An 18,346-nucleotide genomic window follows, 5' to 3' on the forward strand; every position below is an offset into this window, starting at 1 on the left:
ACTAAACCACAGTGAATCCTCACCCCTGTGAAAACTGGGAAAGAAAACTGGGAAAGGATTGTGAATGCCTTTGCAAAATGCCCCAATGCAACACATTATTATACTAAGGAATTTTATTACAAATTTTCCTGGAATATATTTCAGGGCTCAATGCTGGCTGGAAGACGCCCTTATTTTTAAAACACCCTTTTCTATGTTTCTTTTTCTCCAGTTCCTTCTACAAGTCCTTCTAGATGGAGTTAAATGGCAAAACTTCAAGGTTTTACAGTTCAGTATATTTGAAGATTATACATTAGATACTATGATGCTTAGATTTTTCATTTACCAGCCAGACTATAAACACTGACAGTATGGGAAACCATATTTTATACCATTTGTATATATACCCACCGAAGGTAGGTTTTGATGTTTTGATGACTAGTGCTTTATTTACGACAACAGGTGCCCAAACATTCATTGGTGACTTTATTGTTGGTTATTTAACTGTCTGCTCACCCCAAAGAGGAAGAAATACAAAGAAATACAAAACGTATCTCCTATCCTCAGTTCTCTCAATTTTTATGAATTGGATTGAATTCTCCCCTCTAAAAATCATCGACATATTTTAGTGTCTTTATGACTGCTTTGGCCTTCTTAGTCCCAACTAATAGACACTCTGTAAATACATACTGATTAAATGGGAGACATTCATCTTCTTCTCCATCTAAATCTTGCCCATCCTCCTAGGTCAATTCAAGTCCTTTTAAACTCCACAAAGTCTCCCCTGAGAGCTCTATCCTTTCTCTGAACTTGTTTTTAATGTTGTACCTATCCGATCACTTATTGAGGTGCCCCTCATTTTTAGGGAAGTTAAAAATAGTAGCCATTGAATTAATTTCTGATACCTTGTATATTCTCAGCATTTCTTGCTGTCCTTCTGGTAACAGACACTACTCCCTTGACAACAGAGTGAGCATGTTACACAAGCTGGTCCAGCTCAAGTCCTTCCCTCGGGATAGGTTAAAACTCTATCTGAGCCACCTGATAGTTAGAATAAGTGAGGAGCTTCCCCCAGCCAGGTTACCCAGCATAAGGAGAAGCTGGTCTGAAAGAAAAAGCTGACACCCAAAAAAGAGAAGAGACAAAAGACCTAGCAAGCACTGAAGATTTCTAAGTCACTGGATTTTGCTGTCCCTGAGGTAAGTTTCATCCCAACTATTTGCAAGGTTTGGTTATATCAGCCAATATATTCACTTTTTTTTGTAGACTAACATCAGTTTGTCACTTGCAGTTTTGTTTTTGTTTTTGTTTTTTTGCGGTACGCGGGCCTCTCACTGTTGTGGCCTCTCCCGTTGCGGAGCACAGGCTCCGGACGCGCAGGCTCAGCGGCCACGGCTCACGGGCCCAGCCGCTCCGCGGCATGTGGGATCTTCCCGGACCGGGGCACGAACCCGTGTCCCCTGCATCGGCAGGCGGACTCTCAACCACTGCACCACCAGGGAAGCCCTTGTCACTTGCAGTTTTGACGAATCCATGACAGGTGCCTTGAGTGAGTCACGTCTTTGTGAGTTTAGTTTTACTGCTTTTGTACATCCCATTGCACCTAGCACAGGGTGCACCCTGCAAGGAATAGAAACTCAGTCAGTAGTTATCAAAGTAATGATTCTTTAAATTTCCATTAAAATTCTGGAATATTATATGACACTACAAATATTAATTACTATGTGTAGGAAATATGAGCAGAAGTCTCAGATACTAATACTGTGGTTAAGTCACCTGTTTTGGGGAACAAAATGCACATATTTAACCATGTTGCAAATATATTCCTTGTCATTAACAGGCCACTGCCTTCACCAACCATTCTTATCCTTTATATCTTCGCATAGTGGAAAGTGCTTGATATAAATGTTTTCAGATGTTGATGTTTTTATCACACACTATTGTACTACTGATCATGTAACGAAGTATACACACACGCATATATATACACACAAACACACACACACACACATACATACATACAGTGTGTGTTATATGTACTGCTTTAACCAACTTCCTTGAAAGTTTTTTTATTGCACTTAGAAACTTGGGGTATAAATGTAACAAAGTAAAAGTTTGCTCCACAGTCTCTTTAACAGCCCCCCTTTCCATTAATTCTGTGTGCAACTTGTTCATGAATATGGAAAGTATCTGAAGATTTTCTTTTAACTTGTCTTGATTTCCTTGAAGACTCTGGCGCACAGCATGAGATTAAAATAACCTGGCATTGCTGGTGATTTTGCCCACAAATACCAAGGAATAAATATTAGAATGATGGATTCCCTTTCCCTTGTCAACCATGAACATATTCCAGCCAGGGGCAAGGTCTAGAGAGTAAGTTAAAAATAAACAAACAGAACCAAAGAGTAACTTTATTCTTTTTATTCAAAGTTTATTAAAATACAAGAACAAATTTAAAAGCACATGTACCACTCAGCACCAATATAATAACTGATTTCTACTGATAATCTCCAAAGCATTTCTGTTTCTGCAGCTAAGAAGCAGAGATATACACACACACATTCTCACCACATTTACCCAGTACTCATAGCATCATGCCCCGAATATTCTCCTTGATAGGGAGGCAAAGATGGGCAGAGGCAAACGAATGTGACTCTATCCAACCACTAACTGAGTCGATGACTCTTTCGTCAGTAGTTATCATTTGCACACTAGTAACCTCTGCACATCCCAATCTCCCTGTTTGGGCGCCCGATTACTTGGGCTAGTGATAGAGTCTGGTGATAATGTGACGCAAATTTAAACAAAACTGGCCAACGTTCCCTACCCAATATCTTTTAATTGCTTTGGTTATAAAGTACTGGATACGAATGTCTTCACATCTTCCAATCTTAACACACACAAAAACCACACCGACCAGTGACATGGTCTGGAGAAGTCTTGAAACAATTTTATTTCTTTGCCACTCCCCTCTGGGGTCTTCTTTCATTTACGTGTTCACCTATTTGCTTTTCTGGGGGAAAAGGGGAGTTTTGTGCCAAAATAGTGACTTCATTAAACATCTCCTGGGTCTTCGAAGTCTCTGCAGCAAATAGTAAATGAACTCCCTGGAGTTCTAGTGCAGCTGCCCAAGATGGGCAGAGAGCCCCAACTTGCACGAGCAGTATTGTTTGGAGATCTGTACATGTTTGCTTTCTATTGGTTCAGACTCACCTTGGAACAGAACTGGATCTTAAGTCTGAGACCTTGCTTCTAGTGCTATCCAGAACAGAAGGCATTAGGAAGTGGCCCAATGTTTTGCTAAAGTCACTCAATGACACTCATCAGCCCTCCTCCAAAGGTGAGAAGTTTCTTTTCAAATCTTCCAGGATCAGTAGACCAAGCCCTCAGGGCCTAGTTCTTCCCAGTTAGCAACTTCCTGGATCTCCAAGTCCCTGTCCCCCTTCTTTCATAGGGGACCTCAGGACACTACCAAGACAGCGTGGGTCACCAAGCAGAGGTTGGTAATTATGCCCCATCTGGACTTACACAGGAAGACTGGGTTTAGCTTCTATTTTTAAGATAAAGGAAGAAGTACAGAGGAGGTTGTAATATAACTAAAAACATTTTAGCTCTGATTTTTGGCAGTATCATTTTAAAAAAAAACTCCTGGAATTAAAAATCTTATTGTTAATCTCCACTGCTCAGAGACATAACATTGGGTATATTCTGAAAAGCTCTAAGTGCTGGTAAAGGTTTTTATTAATTCTTCAGTGGGACAGAAGTTAGCGTCTACATTTTCCATTTTGCAATGGCCATGTGATTCTAATTAAGCTTATCTTCCAACTATCAATAAGAAATTAGGTAGAATAAAAGTCCATGTTTATCCTCTTATGATTTACAGAACAGGAAGTCCTGCACATCAGTGCGTTCTTCTTGCTGCGGACATGGCCCATAGTGCATGCTGAGGGCACCTTGTATCCAGCTGGGAGTTTTCCAAAAGGCGTAGACATTGCCTTTAACCTACCTCTCTGGTATTTTATGCATCAAGGCAGCACCCGTGCATGACCTCACCATATTTCATAATTTTTATTCAAGAGCCCAAAAAGTGAAATACACTCAGGCAAAATGAAAGACAGCAGGCCTTTCTTCTCTCCTTGATCACAGAATCAGCATTTCCTGGTTAATGGTAGGAGAACTTAACTAAATCAACAGACCATTTCAAAGTTGATGTTACCAAAAATCAGGGGTACATTCTATAAACAAGGCGAAGACAAAGGACCAGAGATCGAAAGTCATATGAGTTAAACGACTGTAACTTTAGCTATACAAAGCAAGAACAGCATTACTAACCTGCTTCTGAGGAGGTCAGTTACATTTTAATATCTGTATCAAACACTTCTACCCTACCATGCAGACATTTCAGTCATGCCCATTCAAGAAAGTCATCCTTGATTCCACTAATGTTTTCTCTAAGCAATAAAATAAAGTAAGTTTTGAATAGTTCCAAGACATAAGTCTTTCAAACACTAAATGTCTGAGTAAATCCAGATGTTATAATAATACCTAAAATTGCTTGGAAACTATTTCTACAATGGACAAGCTAATCCAGTTTAAAAGACTAAACTGATAGCTCCATGTAAACATAGCCTATGGGGTGGGGGGCAAATGTTTAAGTATTAAAAAGAAGAAATCATATATATATGTTTATATATATAAGCTTATAATGTATAAGTTTATATATATATATATATAACTTATAATTTTTGCCTTGTGAGAATAGGAACTACAATTCTTCAAAGAAACATACCTTATAAAAGATAGGATAGGTAGGGTGGGTATTGACAATCTAATAATTTCTCTGAACATACCAGCTAAACATTGATTCTCCTCTATCTCAAATAATGAGTTCTTGTTAAGTTCATAAAAGATACACCACAGGAAATCATAAAAGTTCATGATGAGATAAATAAGTTACATAATTATAGGCTTATCCTAACTCTGATAACATCAAGCCATTCTACATATTGTAGGATTCCTGAGCTTTGTCAATTTACTTTCTCTTCTGGCCCCCTAAAGCCTTTCTTCCAGTAACTCTTCTATGTTCCACTGAACATATCTTTGTCCCTGATAGTCAGCCTATGCCTCTGTATGTTTACTTCCGCTGCTTCACTTCTCCATTGCCCTATCCTCAGGGAGAAGAATTGCACACACACAACCTTCTCTTTCTTTAAAAATATATCACAGCTGGGTAGTTTTCCCATCATCCTTTTCCCCAGACGACTAGCACTGCCTGCCTTAGCCAAATCTCATCCCCCCACCAGCATCTCTAACATCCTGTTCCCTTATTGTACATGTAGAACAAAGGGGAATTTTAAGGACAACAGTGTGAGTGGGCTGCCACCAATTCTTCATTTTTCTTCTCCTGGGTACCACATAAATCTCAACACCATTTTGAAGATAAAAATCAGTGGGGTCCGCCGATAAGCCTTGAGTCACAGAGTTTAACTATTGAGGACTCAGAAATAATCTATTCTCAATGTGATTTTCCAGAAATTCATTAGATAATGTCACATTTTCAAAATTTGTTCCTTTGTGGGCGCATTTTGTAGAATTTAGAACAGTGGGAAACTTAAATGTTGCAGTTAAAAATAATCAGTTAAAATGGTGCTTTAATATCTAAACAATAAACTATGTAGTGATATGACTATTATGTTGTTCCATTAAAAAAAAATAGACTTTTGGTTCTTGTACACTCAGTTCCCACTTTTTTCTCATTTCAGGCAACTAGTTCAGGAAGGTAGTTTCAATTTTAGATATCTTTTTCTATTAGTTTTATTTTATGATTCAATTATTAATGGAATGGTCATAGGAACCTTTGATTGTACATATAAATATGGCCATATACTGTGATTTGATAACATCCTCAAATTTACAATAAAAAAATTAAGATACAAAATTGGTTGGTCTATTCTTTTGGAGGTTAGGATATTAGTTATTACTTATATTAGTTATGAGTAAAACTATAGTATCTTCATTTTAAAGAGAAATATGGTATATATTAAAATAGCATTATAAAAATGTACTATAGAGGCCTTAGATTACTATACCTCAGCTAAGAGGAACAAAGGAAAACCCAAGTCCAAATTCAAATATTAATGGGAATTCCATGGTACTGAGAATTGCCTTATAGCAAAGCCTCCAAAATCACTGATGGGAATTGTCTCAAACTTACTCTTCTTCCATTTTGCTCCTGAAGAAACCTTGTTTGTTTTCACCTATCATTCATTACAGTTCACCTACTTTGGGAGAAAAACAGTGCTGCAGCTGAATGGCCAGGGAACCTACATCCCACAGCAGCTGAGAATGTGTATATATAAAATATATACTGCTGAGCTCAGCATTCAGAGAACACTGCCATAGAGACCGAGACCAAGAAGGAGTGGGACCAGAGCAAAATCGTAGGGATGGAGAAGGATAGACCAGCACCACTGGACCCACTGGTTTTACCTTTCATCAGCATCATGGGGTATAATTCACCTACTGAAAATGTACACACCACAAACATGTTTCAAAAAGTAATACAAATATTAAAGCGTCTCTTCCCTCTCAATCTCTCCTTCTCCTCAATCTAGGAGTATATGATAAATACATTGATTTCATACGTATATTCTTGATGCTATTTTAGTGGAGTTTCTTCTTTTTCTAGCTTTGTGTATGTTTCCATGTTTCTGTGACTAACAAATTAGTCCCACTCTCTACAGTTGCAAGGTGAAGCACTATGAAGTCTCCTAATCCTTCTGCCGCCTCCTTTTCCTAGCTTGTCAATTCGATTTTCTTCTAGCACTTTCCCCACCTGCCTAGAAAGTAACCATCAGAGATCAGATGATCATTCTAACCCTCCAGGTAGGGACCATTCTTGGTATCTGCAAATATAGCTGCGAGTTCTGGGATATTTAGACTGGCGTAGAGCACCACATGGCTAGAAACTAGAAGATCAGAGACTACTGTGACATGTTAAACACCAAGGTCCTAACCACACGGCCTGGGCTTGAAGATTCATTATAAGTAAACATTTGGGAATTATCCAGTTGGGCTCTATCCATGCTGAAGAAAGCCTAAGCAATACCCCATATAGTAACAAGGATGGTAGTTATTCAGGTAAGTCTTTTCTTCAGGTCCCAAGGCATGAATCAGAGGTATCACTTCTTTTTCAGGGCAGAAAGGAACACATGCTGAAACAAGGTTTCTTCCTCTCCATCTTGGGATCTTTTCATTCAGGGCTTTTCACCAGGAAGAGAAGTAACGGGGCTACTATTTAGCCAAAAGCCATTTGAGTGGTGAAAGTAGTATCGAGATGTTAGAGGTTTATGTTCTTCTGACACGTAAATTCCTGTCTTTCAGTGAGACAATGGGACTCAGTTGAAATAGTGGATTCAGTTCTTAGTTTCCTTGTCTTTACATAACTTAAAAAAAAAAATCTCTATTACAATCATACCTTTAACCAGCTAATCTAGCTTTCATCTCTTGCTGAAATTCTTCTCCAGCCAACGCCGGACTTCTTGAAGGTTGTAGTAGAAGGGGCCCTTTCCTCCCAGATAAGCAATTTTCTGTCTCTGCACAATACACACACGTTCAAAGGCTACCCCATAAGCGACATTGGCATTATTGTCCATGCGGTCAGCCACAACTTGGCACTGGGGCGGCAAGGAGAAACGCTCCATTAGCTGGTGGGCTGCTGCACATCGGTCTTCCTGGTTCCGGTGCTTCTTCACCTCAAAAGACAAAGAAGAATCCCCAGGCACCGCCCAACCATCTGAAGGATGAGCCTCATCAATGTAGACCAACAGGAAGTCAGCCACTGATGAGAACTCTTCCACCAGTTTGCTGAAGGCTGGCAGCTGGTTAGTAAAAGGAGGTCAAGTGGCTGAGCCGAAGTTGACCACCAGTGGGCGCTCAGGGCTGGCAAAGTCAAGGAGGTGGCACTCAGCTCCATCAACTGTTTTCTCATGGGCACCATTTTCACTGCTGTCATCTCCTTCAGGATTGGAGACATGCACCACACTGGAGTTGGGAGCATCTTCACCCAGTTTCACCTGGTGGTGAAAAAAAGAAAGAGGGAGAGAATACCACATTGAACACATTGTCACTTTAATTCACTCTGTATAGAAACAACTGGCTCTAATAAAATGTGGTATTTCCTTCAGAGGATATGGTAAACATACATTGATTTGAGTAAAGAGCCATTGTGGCAGGTAATATAATGAATGGCCCTGAAGAGAATAAAAGTCCTTTTCATTCTGTATAGTCACTAAAGGTAATTATTTTCATGATTGAAGGCGCTGCAGTTAACTCTCTTCATAATTAAGTTGAGACTGGTATTCTTTACTATCCTTATTTTGTGTCAGTGCTTAGCACACAATATACAACAAATGATTAATTGCCTTCATTTTTGTGGGGTTTTTCGTTTTTTGGCCGTGCCCTGCAGCATGCAGGATCTTAGTTCCCCAACCAGGGATCGAACTCGTGCCCCCTGCAATGGTACTGCGGAGGCTTAACCACTGGACCACCAGGGAAGTCCTTGCCTTCATTTTAAAAGTAAAAAGTGAATGGTCCACTTTAAAATAAATTACCAGAATTGTGGGACATAGTACCTCTGTCTGTATTCCCACTTCTGAATTCTAAAGTACTCAGAAAAGACCTTTATTTTCTTGCCTGATACTAAGTCATTTAAGCTCAACCAATGGACAAGGGTACCAGTGGGCTCTATTCCTGTCCAGAACTAGAAAACCGGGGGTCCACCATTTATAAGAAGAGCTACTCCCATTTAATCTCTTCAGTACTTCAGCTTTCCCATCTGTAAAATGGTGATAACAACCCCTATCTTCCTCATACGGTTATAGGAGGATGACACAGGAAGAGAGCTTTGTACGCTATAAATCATTGTGGGTGTGTAGTTTGCCATTATAGATGCCGCCCAAAAATGTGAAACAGAATACTATTTTCCTGACCAATTCTCTGTTTAAAAAAATATCTACTGTTAGAAGTGATTTGAGCTCTCCTCAGTGTGACATCCTTCCCAAAGACTTCTATGGCTACTGAATACTTTGGGGTTCTTTTGACTAGAACCTCGCCATTTCCATTAAACAAACAAATGAGTGAACAAAAACATAAAATTTTACTTTCTGCAGAATTCTACTTTTAATTTCTCATATTACATGTGTTTTTTGTTGGTTTCACTTTTTTAATCTAAGAAGTCACAAACCATTTACTTTTCTACCACACATTTTATTATCAAGTTCCTCTGAACTATAAAATACTCAGGCAGAAGAGGTATAGAGGAAAATTGTTCCAGGTACCCTCTTTGCACGTAGTTTAAATTGTTGAACACAGACTGAAAGAAAGTTTGCTGGTCTTTGAATCTGTAAACTGATAATAAAAAGCAGGCAACATAAAAGAGCCAATTACTTCAGTTTGAATTAATACAATTGGATCTTCCCCTAGAACGCTTTAATCAAAGCCAGTAACATTGGGGACAACTTACAACAGTATAGTTGATTTTTATACACTATCCTTAACATTATAAAACACTTCCAACTGGATCGACTTTTTCCCCTCATATAAATACCACCACATATAACATTGCTGTTAATTGAAGTCACTTAGAAGTGAATTGTTAAAAACTCAACAATCCAAACTGATAAAAAAAAAAAGCACTCAAGGGCTTTTATTCAGAAGCTTCTATCTGATGTTAATGCATAACTCATTTTAACTGCAGAGGAAGAGGTAAAGAAGCCCTTTCTCTCCCTTGTGAAAAATCCTAGCAGGGCAGGTCTGAAACAAGTACTGTTAGTTTTCTAAAAGAAATCTTAGAATAACAAATTTCTTTCTTAGAAAAGGAAGCTGTTGGTGTGGTTTAAATAAGTTCATTTGTTTTCAGTCACTATCAGGAAGAAAGTTGTTTTATTTGTATTTTCTTGGTTAATTTGCAAGTGACACTAGGTGAAGAAACCGAATAAGCCACTTTTAGCTGGACTGTTTTATATGAGCTAGACTTGTCTCTGAGGTTTTAAAATATACTTAAAATTTAAAGATATATACATTTTAAAGGTATTATAAACTTTTAAATCTATGGGTTCTTTTTGTACTTCTTTGTAGATTTAGGTAATAGGTAGCGTTACCATCACCTTCTCGTTAGATGTTTCCCACGTCAAATAGCAATAATGATTCTAGGACGGCTGCTTTTAACAATATCGTTGTGCTGTGTTTTGCAACACACTGTGATATAACGATCTGAATGCATTCAGATCAGTCTGAATCCATTAGTTGTTTTAGCAACTTCTCATTAAGTGAGCAACCCATACACAGGAGAAAAATCATCTCTGGACTACAGACTTAGAGGTTCTTGGTAGGTAAAAACATCCACCTGCATTTCTGAGTCATTTTTAAGAATTCTGAGCAACTGTGCTGCCTTGTTAAATGGGCCTCTGTCGCCCCTGACTCTCACCCAAGCTGAACTGTTGATCCTTGCATTATTCCTGATTATTCAACTGAGTAATCTAATCTGACTTCAGTCACAGGTGACACTCTTGTTACCTGTAATTAATTTTCTTGGAAAGGTAAAGCACCTTCTCCTTCTCCTTAGTGACAATGTATCATCCAGCCACATAATTCTTTTCAAAATACAAACAGACTAGTTCAACTTAGAAAACTTAGAACAAGTACAACATCTTAACTTTAAAATCAAAAGTGAGGAAAGTTACCAAGTACGTAATGCTCTTTGGTATTTGGGGGAGGGGGGTGGTGGGAGGTGTTGGTATTTTGTTAAGCTGGGGGAAAACTTATACATACACTTTAAAATTTTTTATTACATACATTATTGTTACTATTAATTGTTGCTATAATCCTAGGTAGAGGTCAGTGAAGAATTTTAGGCTTAATAATAACCTTAACCTACACTGAACACAATCACATTTGGGTGATGGATGAGCTAACTGAGGCAGCTTATTTAGAAGAGCGAATCCTGGATCCCACTGTAGAGTACCGCCACGATCGACACCTAATGCTGTTGATCTGTTCTTGATTATCTCAGCTGGTCAGTGCGTAAAATGAAAGTAACCAAATCCTCTTCATTTTGTTGAGCAGCCGTAGGACTTGACTGCAGGTCAGAATGTCATAAACAGAATTATCCTTTTAATGAGCATGACTAGGTAAGAGAAAATGCACAGGTAAGAACAGTGCTATTAATAAAACTACAAGGGAAAAACACACACCCATTTTTTGGAAGTCCAGATGTGAGTAGACCAGTAGTCTGCTTTTATAAGTGTCACAGACTAATCATAAAATTTGTCCATCTTTGCTAAAAACTGCTGATAGAGGACAATTTAGCAACAATAAAGAAAAAAAAACTTTAACAATTAAAAAAGTGAAAGTCTGTCTTAAACTGAAAAAAAAGAATCTTTTAGAAGGACATTATTGTTCATTTCTCGTCTTCCTATTCGGTCACCATGAAAATTAAATACGTATTGTGACCAAAGTTACAAATGGAGAGTTTCTTGGTTTGCTTGGCTTTTCACCCTGCTGAGATGGAATGGGAGAACCACCATTGTCTTCAATGATGGAAGATCTTTGCTTTCCTCAGGAGCAAATCATTCCTTGACAAAAAGCCAGAATGATGAAGAAAATAAAGTTGGTCCCATAATAACATTTAGGCTGCAGGAAAGAAGCTCGACAAAAACAGGTTATCCCCTGGTACTCCCAAACTTTGTTTTAATTTCCCACAGTGGCACAGAAAGTCTCCTGGCCACAAGTTACCTATCATCTTAATTTCTCCTTCTTAGAGGGTTTGTGTTTGGTTTTTGTCCTTAATGAGACATATTTGCCAAAGAGGCATTCAAAAGGCATTTTTTACTCTTGCGGAAGAGTAATTAGGTCGGTACCTCTTTCCCTGCCAGCATTAGCCGCTCTAAAGAGAACCCTGCCCAGTATTTAATGCCCAAACACAAGCATCATTTCCACTAATTGGTCTTGAAGTTCCGATGTTCCCAAAGGGTCTCTTTATTTTGCAAGGATCAGAAAGGACATACGTAAAATGTAATATCGTCATCACTGACTTTTCTCTCTCTCATCTGCACTATTACGGTTGTCCTTTCTTATGTTTTTATAATCAACATGAACACAACACCAACAAGGGAGGAAAATAAAGGGTTTGTATTTTTACAACAGAAGACATCTCTGGGCCAAGCTCAAATGTTGTGATAGCCATATTTATAAATATGAACAAGAATGTAAATATATGACATATATTTGATTCCCTTGATGATGGGATTCCTTTTGCTGACAGTTTTCAGTGCATGGGGAAAAGGATAATGCTGCTTTAGCATGTGGACTGTGAAATGCAGGGCAAGGGGAAAAAAAAGAAAGAACCATTCATCAAGGAGAAGCTGGAAATAGAGCATATACTACTAACCTTGTTTTTTTTTTCTCTTCCACAGCCTGAGAAAGGCTTCTGGACAAAATATCACCTAATCTCAAGATAGAAAGCAAAGCAGATGATAAAAATGGGGTAGGTATGTGGCAGAGTTATTTTTACACATCCTTTTTGCTCTCCAAAGCCCTGGAATGGCTTTATTAACTGTCAGGAAATTTCAAATTCTTTGACAATAATGACCAGCCTACATCAATGTCCTTACAAATGTGGCCAAACAATTATTAAGCAGCATTTTAACCATTTATATTCAAATTGGCCCAATAAATCAGCGTTGAAGGATAAGCTACCTACTCCTTCCTCTGAGTTCAATTCCCTGTTAGCTATTCTCTTGTTGATTTGTAACTTGAAAAATATAGCTCTAAGCTCTATCACTTCCCAGTGTTTTATCCAAGTGATGGACAAGCTCTGGCTGTAGCCTTCTTTGTGTTCTTTTCGGAATGTTTCTTTCTTAAAAGAGCCATTTTCCATTGTAGAAACGAATGTCAAAAGGCTGAGGTGAATGAAGAGGAGGAAGAGAATGTTAAAGAGACCCTTTCAAAACCAAAATTATATGTTCAAATGAATATGTTTTCTGTGCCACAGCAATATTGACCATGTAGAAGCTAAACTGCTTGTCAGCATCTATACTGTGTGTTTACTTTTACACTTCATTTAGGTGGGAGCCAGGCTCCCAGACAGAGTAGTTTGTTTACTGGTTGTATTTTTGAGTCTTTGAGCACCAGCACAAGGATGCAGTGTTAGATGCAATGACACTGACTAGGGAAAACTTAAATAATAAACATCTGTTATACACCTCAGTCTCTCACAAAATTCAGTAGATTTTCTTTTTCCTCCAAATCTTGCATGGACCTCCCTCTAACCAAACCCAAACTGTCTTTAAGGGCTTCCCTATAAAGTTAATTTTAAATCCCATTCAACATTTTAATGAAGAAGGGTTTTTTGTTTTATTTTGTTCTAATTTGTTTACATTTCTTTGTTGCCTCTTGTAGGAGCCAAACACAGGCACAGCGCTTTTACTGCACTTTCTCTAAATAGCTTCCCAAGTATCTGCCATTCAACAACCGGGAGAATTGGAAATGACATGCCTCATCGTATGGCGTGTGCACATGCCTCACCCTGCAAAACTCCGTTTCTGGGGGTGGCAGCCTCAAAATAACGCAAGTCAGGATTGTGAAACACTGTGATGCCGTCTCAAACAGAGACTCCTCCAGTGTGTCTCTAGACAGGGCTACACCCAAAGGCAGTGGCACAGGTGACAGTAGCATTTGGGGAAGTGATTCAATCTGTTTCACAGATTCTGAGTGACCCTCAAGTGCCACCACAGCCGCGAACGCCCGCCCTTGCTACACTTGGAGACAGAAGGAGACCTAAACTCAGTGCAAGCTGTGTTCACCATGCTTCCATCCATCACACACCCAGTCCAGCCTTATCTCTGGACATATGGGTTCTTGTGTTGCTTCTTCTCCTGGCAGCTATTATATAAGTCATAAAAGCAAACATAATAATGTCAGTCATGAACTTGGTCACTAATCAAATCAGTAGACAGAAACAATACAGGAGAAGAATACACGAACCGTGTGCAAAAAGGAAAACAAATTACTCATCCTTCTCAGTCTCTCAGCGTAGGGATAACGAAATATTGCGACACAATGAAACACTATACATTGGTGAAAAAATAAACAAATGATCAAGTTTATTAGAGGCATTTGTTTCCTTTTCCCTTTTTATTTCAATAAGCTGCTTAATAGGAGAAACGACCTCACTTAATATTTGTGGGTAACATCAACCCCCATATTTTATGTGAGAATATACATGCATACAGGTAAAATTCTCCAAAGCAGTGCCTTTTCTTTTATAGGCAGAAGTCACTTGTCTTTGCAAAAAGTAAGAGTTTAATATGCTGAGACCAAATAACTGACATTGCCCTGTTATCTCCTAACACCTATGAAATACAGGTATAGATGAGGGAACTTCCTAATTCATAACATGCCTGACATACTTGTGCGTGCACACCCCACCCTCCTCCAAATTCTCTACCCCCAGAACAAAATGTGAACATTTCACATTCAGCGTATGCATTTGTGGAAATGAAATGATCATCTCAGTATGTCCTTCCCACATCTCCCATTCACCCCATGTACATAATATAAAGTGAGTTTTTACTGTTAGAACTTTGAGCATCGTTTCGAACTATTATAAAGAAATTTTCACTTACTAAGAAGCGCTCTTACTATGTTCCTGTCTTTAGGACAACAAATGCCAACCTTCTGCAGGTTGCTCTCAATAACAAAGACATGTACTGTAGGAACACTTCCCTAATCCACCATGAGTATTCTCGTCTTGAACACTTATTTGATTTTCAATGGAAGGATCCTACTCTGGATTCCTTGCTACTAGAAATTACTTCTTTTCCATTCCTGGTGCATAGATTTTTTTTTTAATTTTTATTTTATATTGGAGTACAGTTGATTAACAATATTGTGCTAGTTTCAGGTGTACAGCAAAATGATTCAGTTATACAAATACGTGTATCTATTCTTTTTCAAATTATTTTCCCATTCAGGTTATTACAGAGTGTTGAGCAGAGTTCCCTGTGCTGTCCAGTAGGTCCTTGTTGGTTATCTGTTTTAAATATAGCAGTGTGTACATGTCAATCCCAAACTCCCAATCTAACACTTCCCGCCCACCCTACCCCCCTTGGTAAGCATAAGTTCCTTCTCTAGACTTATTTTTCTAGTATTTATTTATGGAGGACTCATTCTCCTTCCCCCTCTTATTCTGAGTTTTCCGGCTCTGTTTCTGAGGTATTGCCTGCCTATAGTACACCACTTCACTAGCTCCCATATTCTTCTCAAACTCCCTTCCTGGCATCTCGGACAAGGTCTCTCAATACTGTTAGGGAAAACCAAGAATGTCTGCTTTGATACTAGCTTTTGCCAGATGAGTCAATTCTTCCTAAGCCCAGGGACATTCAGGAGTCCCACGGGCACAGGGAGAGACAGCAAACTGACAAAGGACCAGTGCCCTTTCCTCTTTGCCCCTTAAGAAGATCTGAGCTGAGGATGCGTCACCATCTCCAAACAGCATGCTTCACTTAGAAACAAAGATCACTCTGGTTTTGAAAGGGCAGCCCCTGGGACGCAGCTTCTGCAGGTAAGTGAGGCGACTGCTACAGTGTTCCAGGCACCAGTTATAAGAGCTTTGAGATTGCCATGAAACATAGATTTATCTGCTCTTTCTAAGACAACTTACTTAACTTTTGAGAAATAAAGCAAATGTGGTTTCTCTAACAAAGTTTGGATTTTTGACAGCTAGTTCTCAGATCTTTCTTCTTCAAACAGATATCTAGTAAGTCCAGACTCAGTGCCTAATAACTGCTTCAAAAGGTTCTAATCCAAATCAAGGTAGATGATGGTGCACACAGGCTTGCTCTCATTAACTCTTACTTCTACCAGAAACGAAGCAGCCACTCTGCTAAATGATACCTGCTGTTATTATTTTGTGAAATCTTGCCAGCTCCCTGAGAGTTTTGAGTGGTGTTTTCTTTTTTTCTTGCTTTTTAATGCCTACCCATTGAACTGTCTTTCCTAATGCACCTCACATAGCCTTTCATCAAGCAAAAAATGCCAGTTCGTGACAAGAGCAGAATAAATGCAGCCGTCTGCCCTCCCCCAACACTTTCTGACTTTTCTCAAAGTTATTCTACAGGCACCAATACCTCCCACTCCAAAGTCACAGCAAGCCATTAACGACCCTTATTAGGAAGACTCCTTCTCAGGTCACGCAGTCACTGTGACTTAATACCTGTCATCCCCAGATCTACTGTGTGTGACAGGTGTAGAGAGCAGACACAGGAGCAACCTTGAGCATAACCGCTAGGCCCCCAAATAGGGCTGCACCGTTCTCACTCCAGTGCTCCAGCTGGCACCCGGCCCCCCACTTTCCAGCCCCTGCCCCGGCCGCCCTGCGGAGAAGCCCCTCTCGGCGCAGCTCACCTGTTTGTAGGCATCGAGAAGGAAGCTCTTCCAGATGCAGCGCATCCCCTCTGAGGTCAGCATGCGCCTCCACTCCCCGCGAGTGGACTTGGAGCGGCTCAGCAACAGCACCACGTGCTTGAGGAGAACGACCGAGTCATAGAGCGCCAGGAAGAGGCAGTTGGAGAAAAAAACTGGCAGAATCTGCAGTGTGATCAGCAAGTCTACGCTGAGGATGCCCATCTTCTCTGCCTCCTGGGTCAGTTGCCTTGTGCGCTCTGGTTCCCCTTCACCCTCTTATTTAAAAGGGGGGTGGTGATTGAGGGGGTGGGGGAGGGGAGGGGGGAGGTTGGGGGTGGGGGGAGAGGGAGAAAAACTAAATTAAAAGGAAGCCCAAGTTGTCTCCTTTTTCAAAGAAGCAGAAATGGCAAGACCAAGTCCAGTCTCTCCAGCCCAGCAGTTGGAGTGTGCCCATCAATTCATTCAATTCGGAGCTGCTGCTTTTTTTTTTTTTTTCAGGATTTAAGATGTTAAAAAAAAAAAAAAAAAACTGGCGTACCCGTCCCTAATCCAGTTACCCCTCTCAGAGTCGGTTAAAGACAGGCAGTTCTACTTTCATTTCCAAGCACCTATGAGACTGTGGCAGAGATTGCAAAATTTTCTTTAGCTTTTCATTGTCTCTATGTTCAGAAACGTAGCCTGTTTCTTTCTAGAATTGCCAGAGTTTTTAAAATGTGCTTTAAGGGTAGTTTTTCCCCTTCTTTACTCCGTTTACACACACTTTCTGTTCTCCTTCTCCCAGCCTGTCTCACTCTCTCCCTTCCTCAGGAGCGACTGACTGACTTCTCTCTTTTTCCTCACTCCCTCTGGCTTTTCCTTCGTGCTATCTGTCTGTGGTGCAAAGTGCCTCTCTCTGCAGCCCAGTGAGTCTCCCTGAAGCCTTTTATACATTCCCTGGCTAATTGCTGCAATAGAGAAATGAAAGCCTAATCTTGGTAAAGATCTTGACGTCATTGAGAAAGAGGGCTTTACTTTGGCCAGGACTGCAGTGAATAGAAAAGCAAAACTCGGCAACTTTTTTTTTTTTTTTTTTAGGAGGTGGGGTGGGGGGCAGAGGGACAGTGGAATTTTGCTTTGTGATTTAAAGAGAGAGAGGGAAAAATATTAATACCTTTGAGGGTTTTCAGGAAATGCTCCCAAACTTTGGGGAAAGTTACTTAATACAATGTGTAGATTGACAGGGAAACTCTCTCTCCTCTGATTATTATTATTGTTATTGTTTATTTATAAGGGGTTTGGGAAAGAAAGGATCCTGCAAGGCGAGTAGAAAAGAGGAAGATTAATCATAGATGGTCTCTGTTCTATTTCTTGGAAGATGTGAATGCTTACCTTCCATCTTTACACCTATATACTATGACTGTCTCCCGTCAGATTTGTGACCTAAGCTCTTTAAATATTTTTGAGTCATAACCTTATTTAAGAAAATCCAAAGTGAATTGTGAGGTGGAAAACTTTTAAACTCTTTGAGTACCACCACAGCACTTTTCTAAAGCTTCTTGTTGAAAATTAGTACAAGTTTTCTTTTTAGTTTTACTGAAGCTTCCAATGAAAAAAAGAAAAAAAAGAAAATCTTCTAGACATGAAAGTAGCTGGGTGACCAGACCTTCTTTTAGTTCCATTTTGCCTATATGCAGATTACATAAAATTTTTATTAAGTGGCATTAAGCATAAGGATAAGAAATAAATTCTTTATAAGAGAACTCTTTAATTTCTGCAATTGCCCTGCTTCTGTTAACCTAGCCCCTAAGAGACCTGACACTTTAATGAACCTTCTTTTTGCTTGAAAAAAAAAATGTAATTAAATTTGTAGGTGGTTAAGAGCAGACTTTGAATTGGCTCAAGAGTCACACTGACCATTGCTCAG

The 18,346-nt window shown here is 39.5% G+C and overlaps 1 protein-coding gene across 2 annotated transcripts; it reads right to left on the minus strand.

Moving 5' to 3' along the window:
- Window positions 1–2,385: 2,385 nt before the first annotated feature.
- Window positions 2,386–16,740, minus strand: DIO2 (iodothyronine deiodinase 2). Of its 2 annotated transcripts, none has more exons than XM_030831938.2 (2): window positions 16,444–16,738; window positions 2,386–8,054 (listed from the first exon to the last, which is right to left on the minus strand). In XM_030831938.2, exons 1-2 carry the CDS (start codon window positions 16,663–16,665, stop codon window positions 7,467–7,469), a joined length of 810 nt encoding a protein of 269 aa, XP_030687798.1. In that variant the 5' UTR covers window positions 16,666–16,738; the 3' UTR covers window positions 2,386–7,466. The 2 variants fall into 2 exon arrangements, with proteins under 2 accessions (XP_030687798.1, XP_030687799.1); XM_030831939.2 differs by having other exon boundaries at window positions 7,479–8,054; window positions 16,444–16,740.
- Window positions 16,741–18,346: the final 1,606 nt, after the last annotated feature.

This window comes from Globicephala melas, chromosome 2 (genome assembly GCF_963455315.2).
Source record: "Globicephala melas chromosome 2, mGloMel1.2, whole genome shotgun sequence".
NCBI classification, from domain to species: Eukaryota; Metazoa; Chordata; class Mammalia; order Artiodactyla; family Delphinidae; genus Globicephala; species Globicephala melas.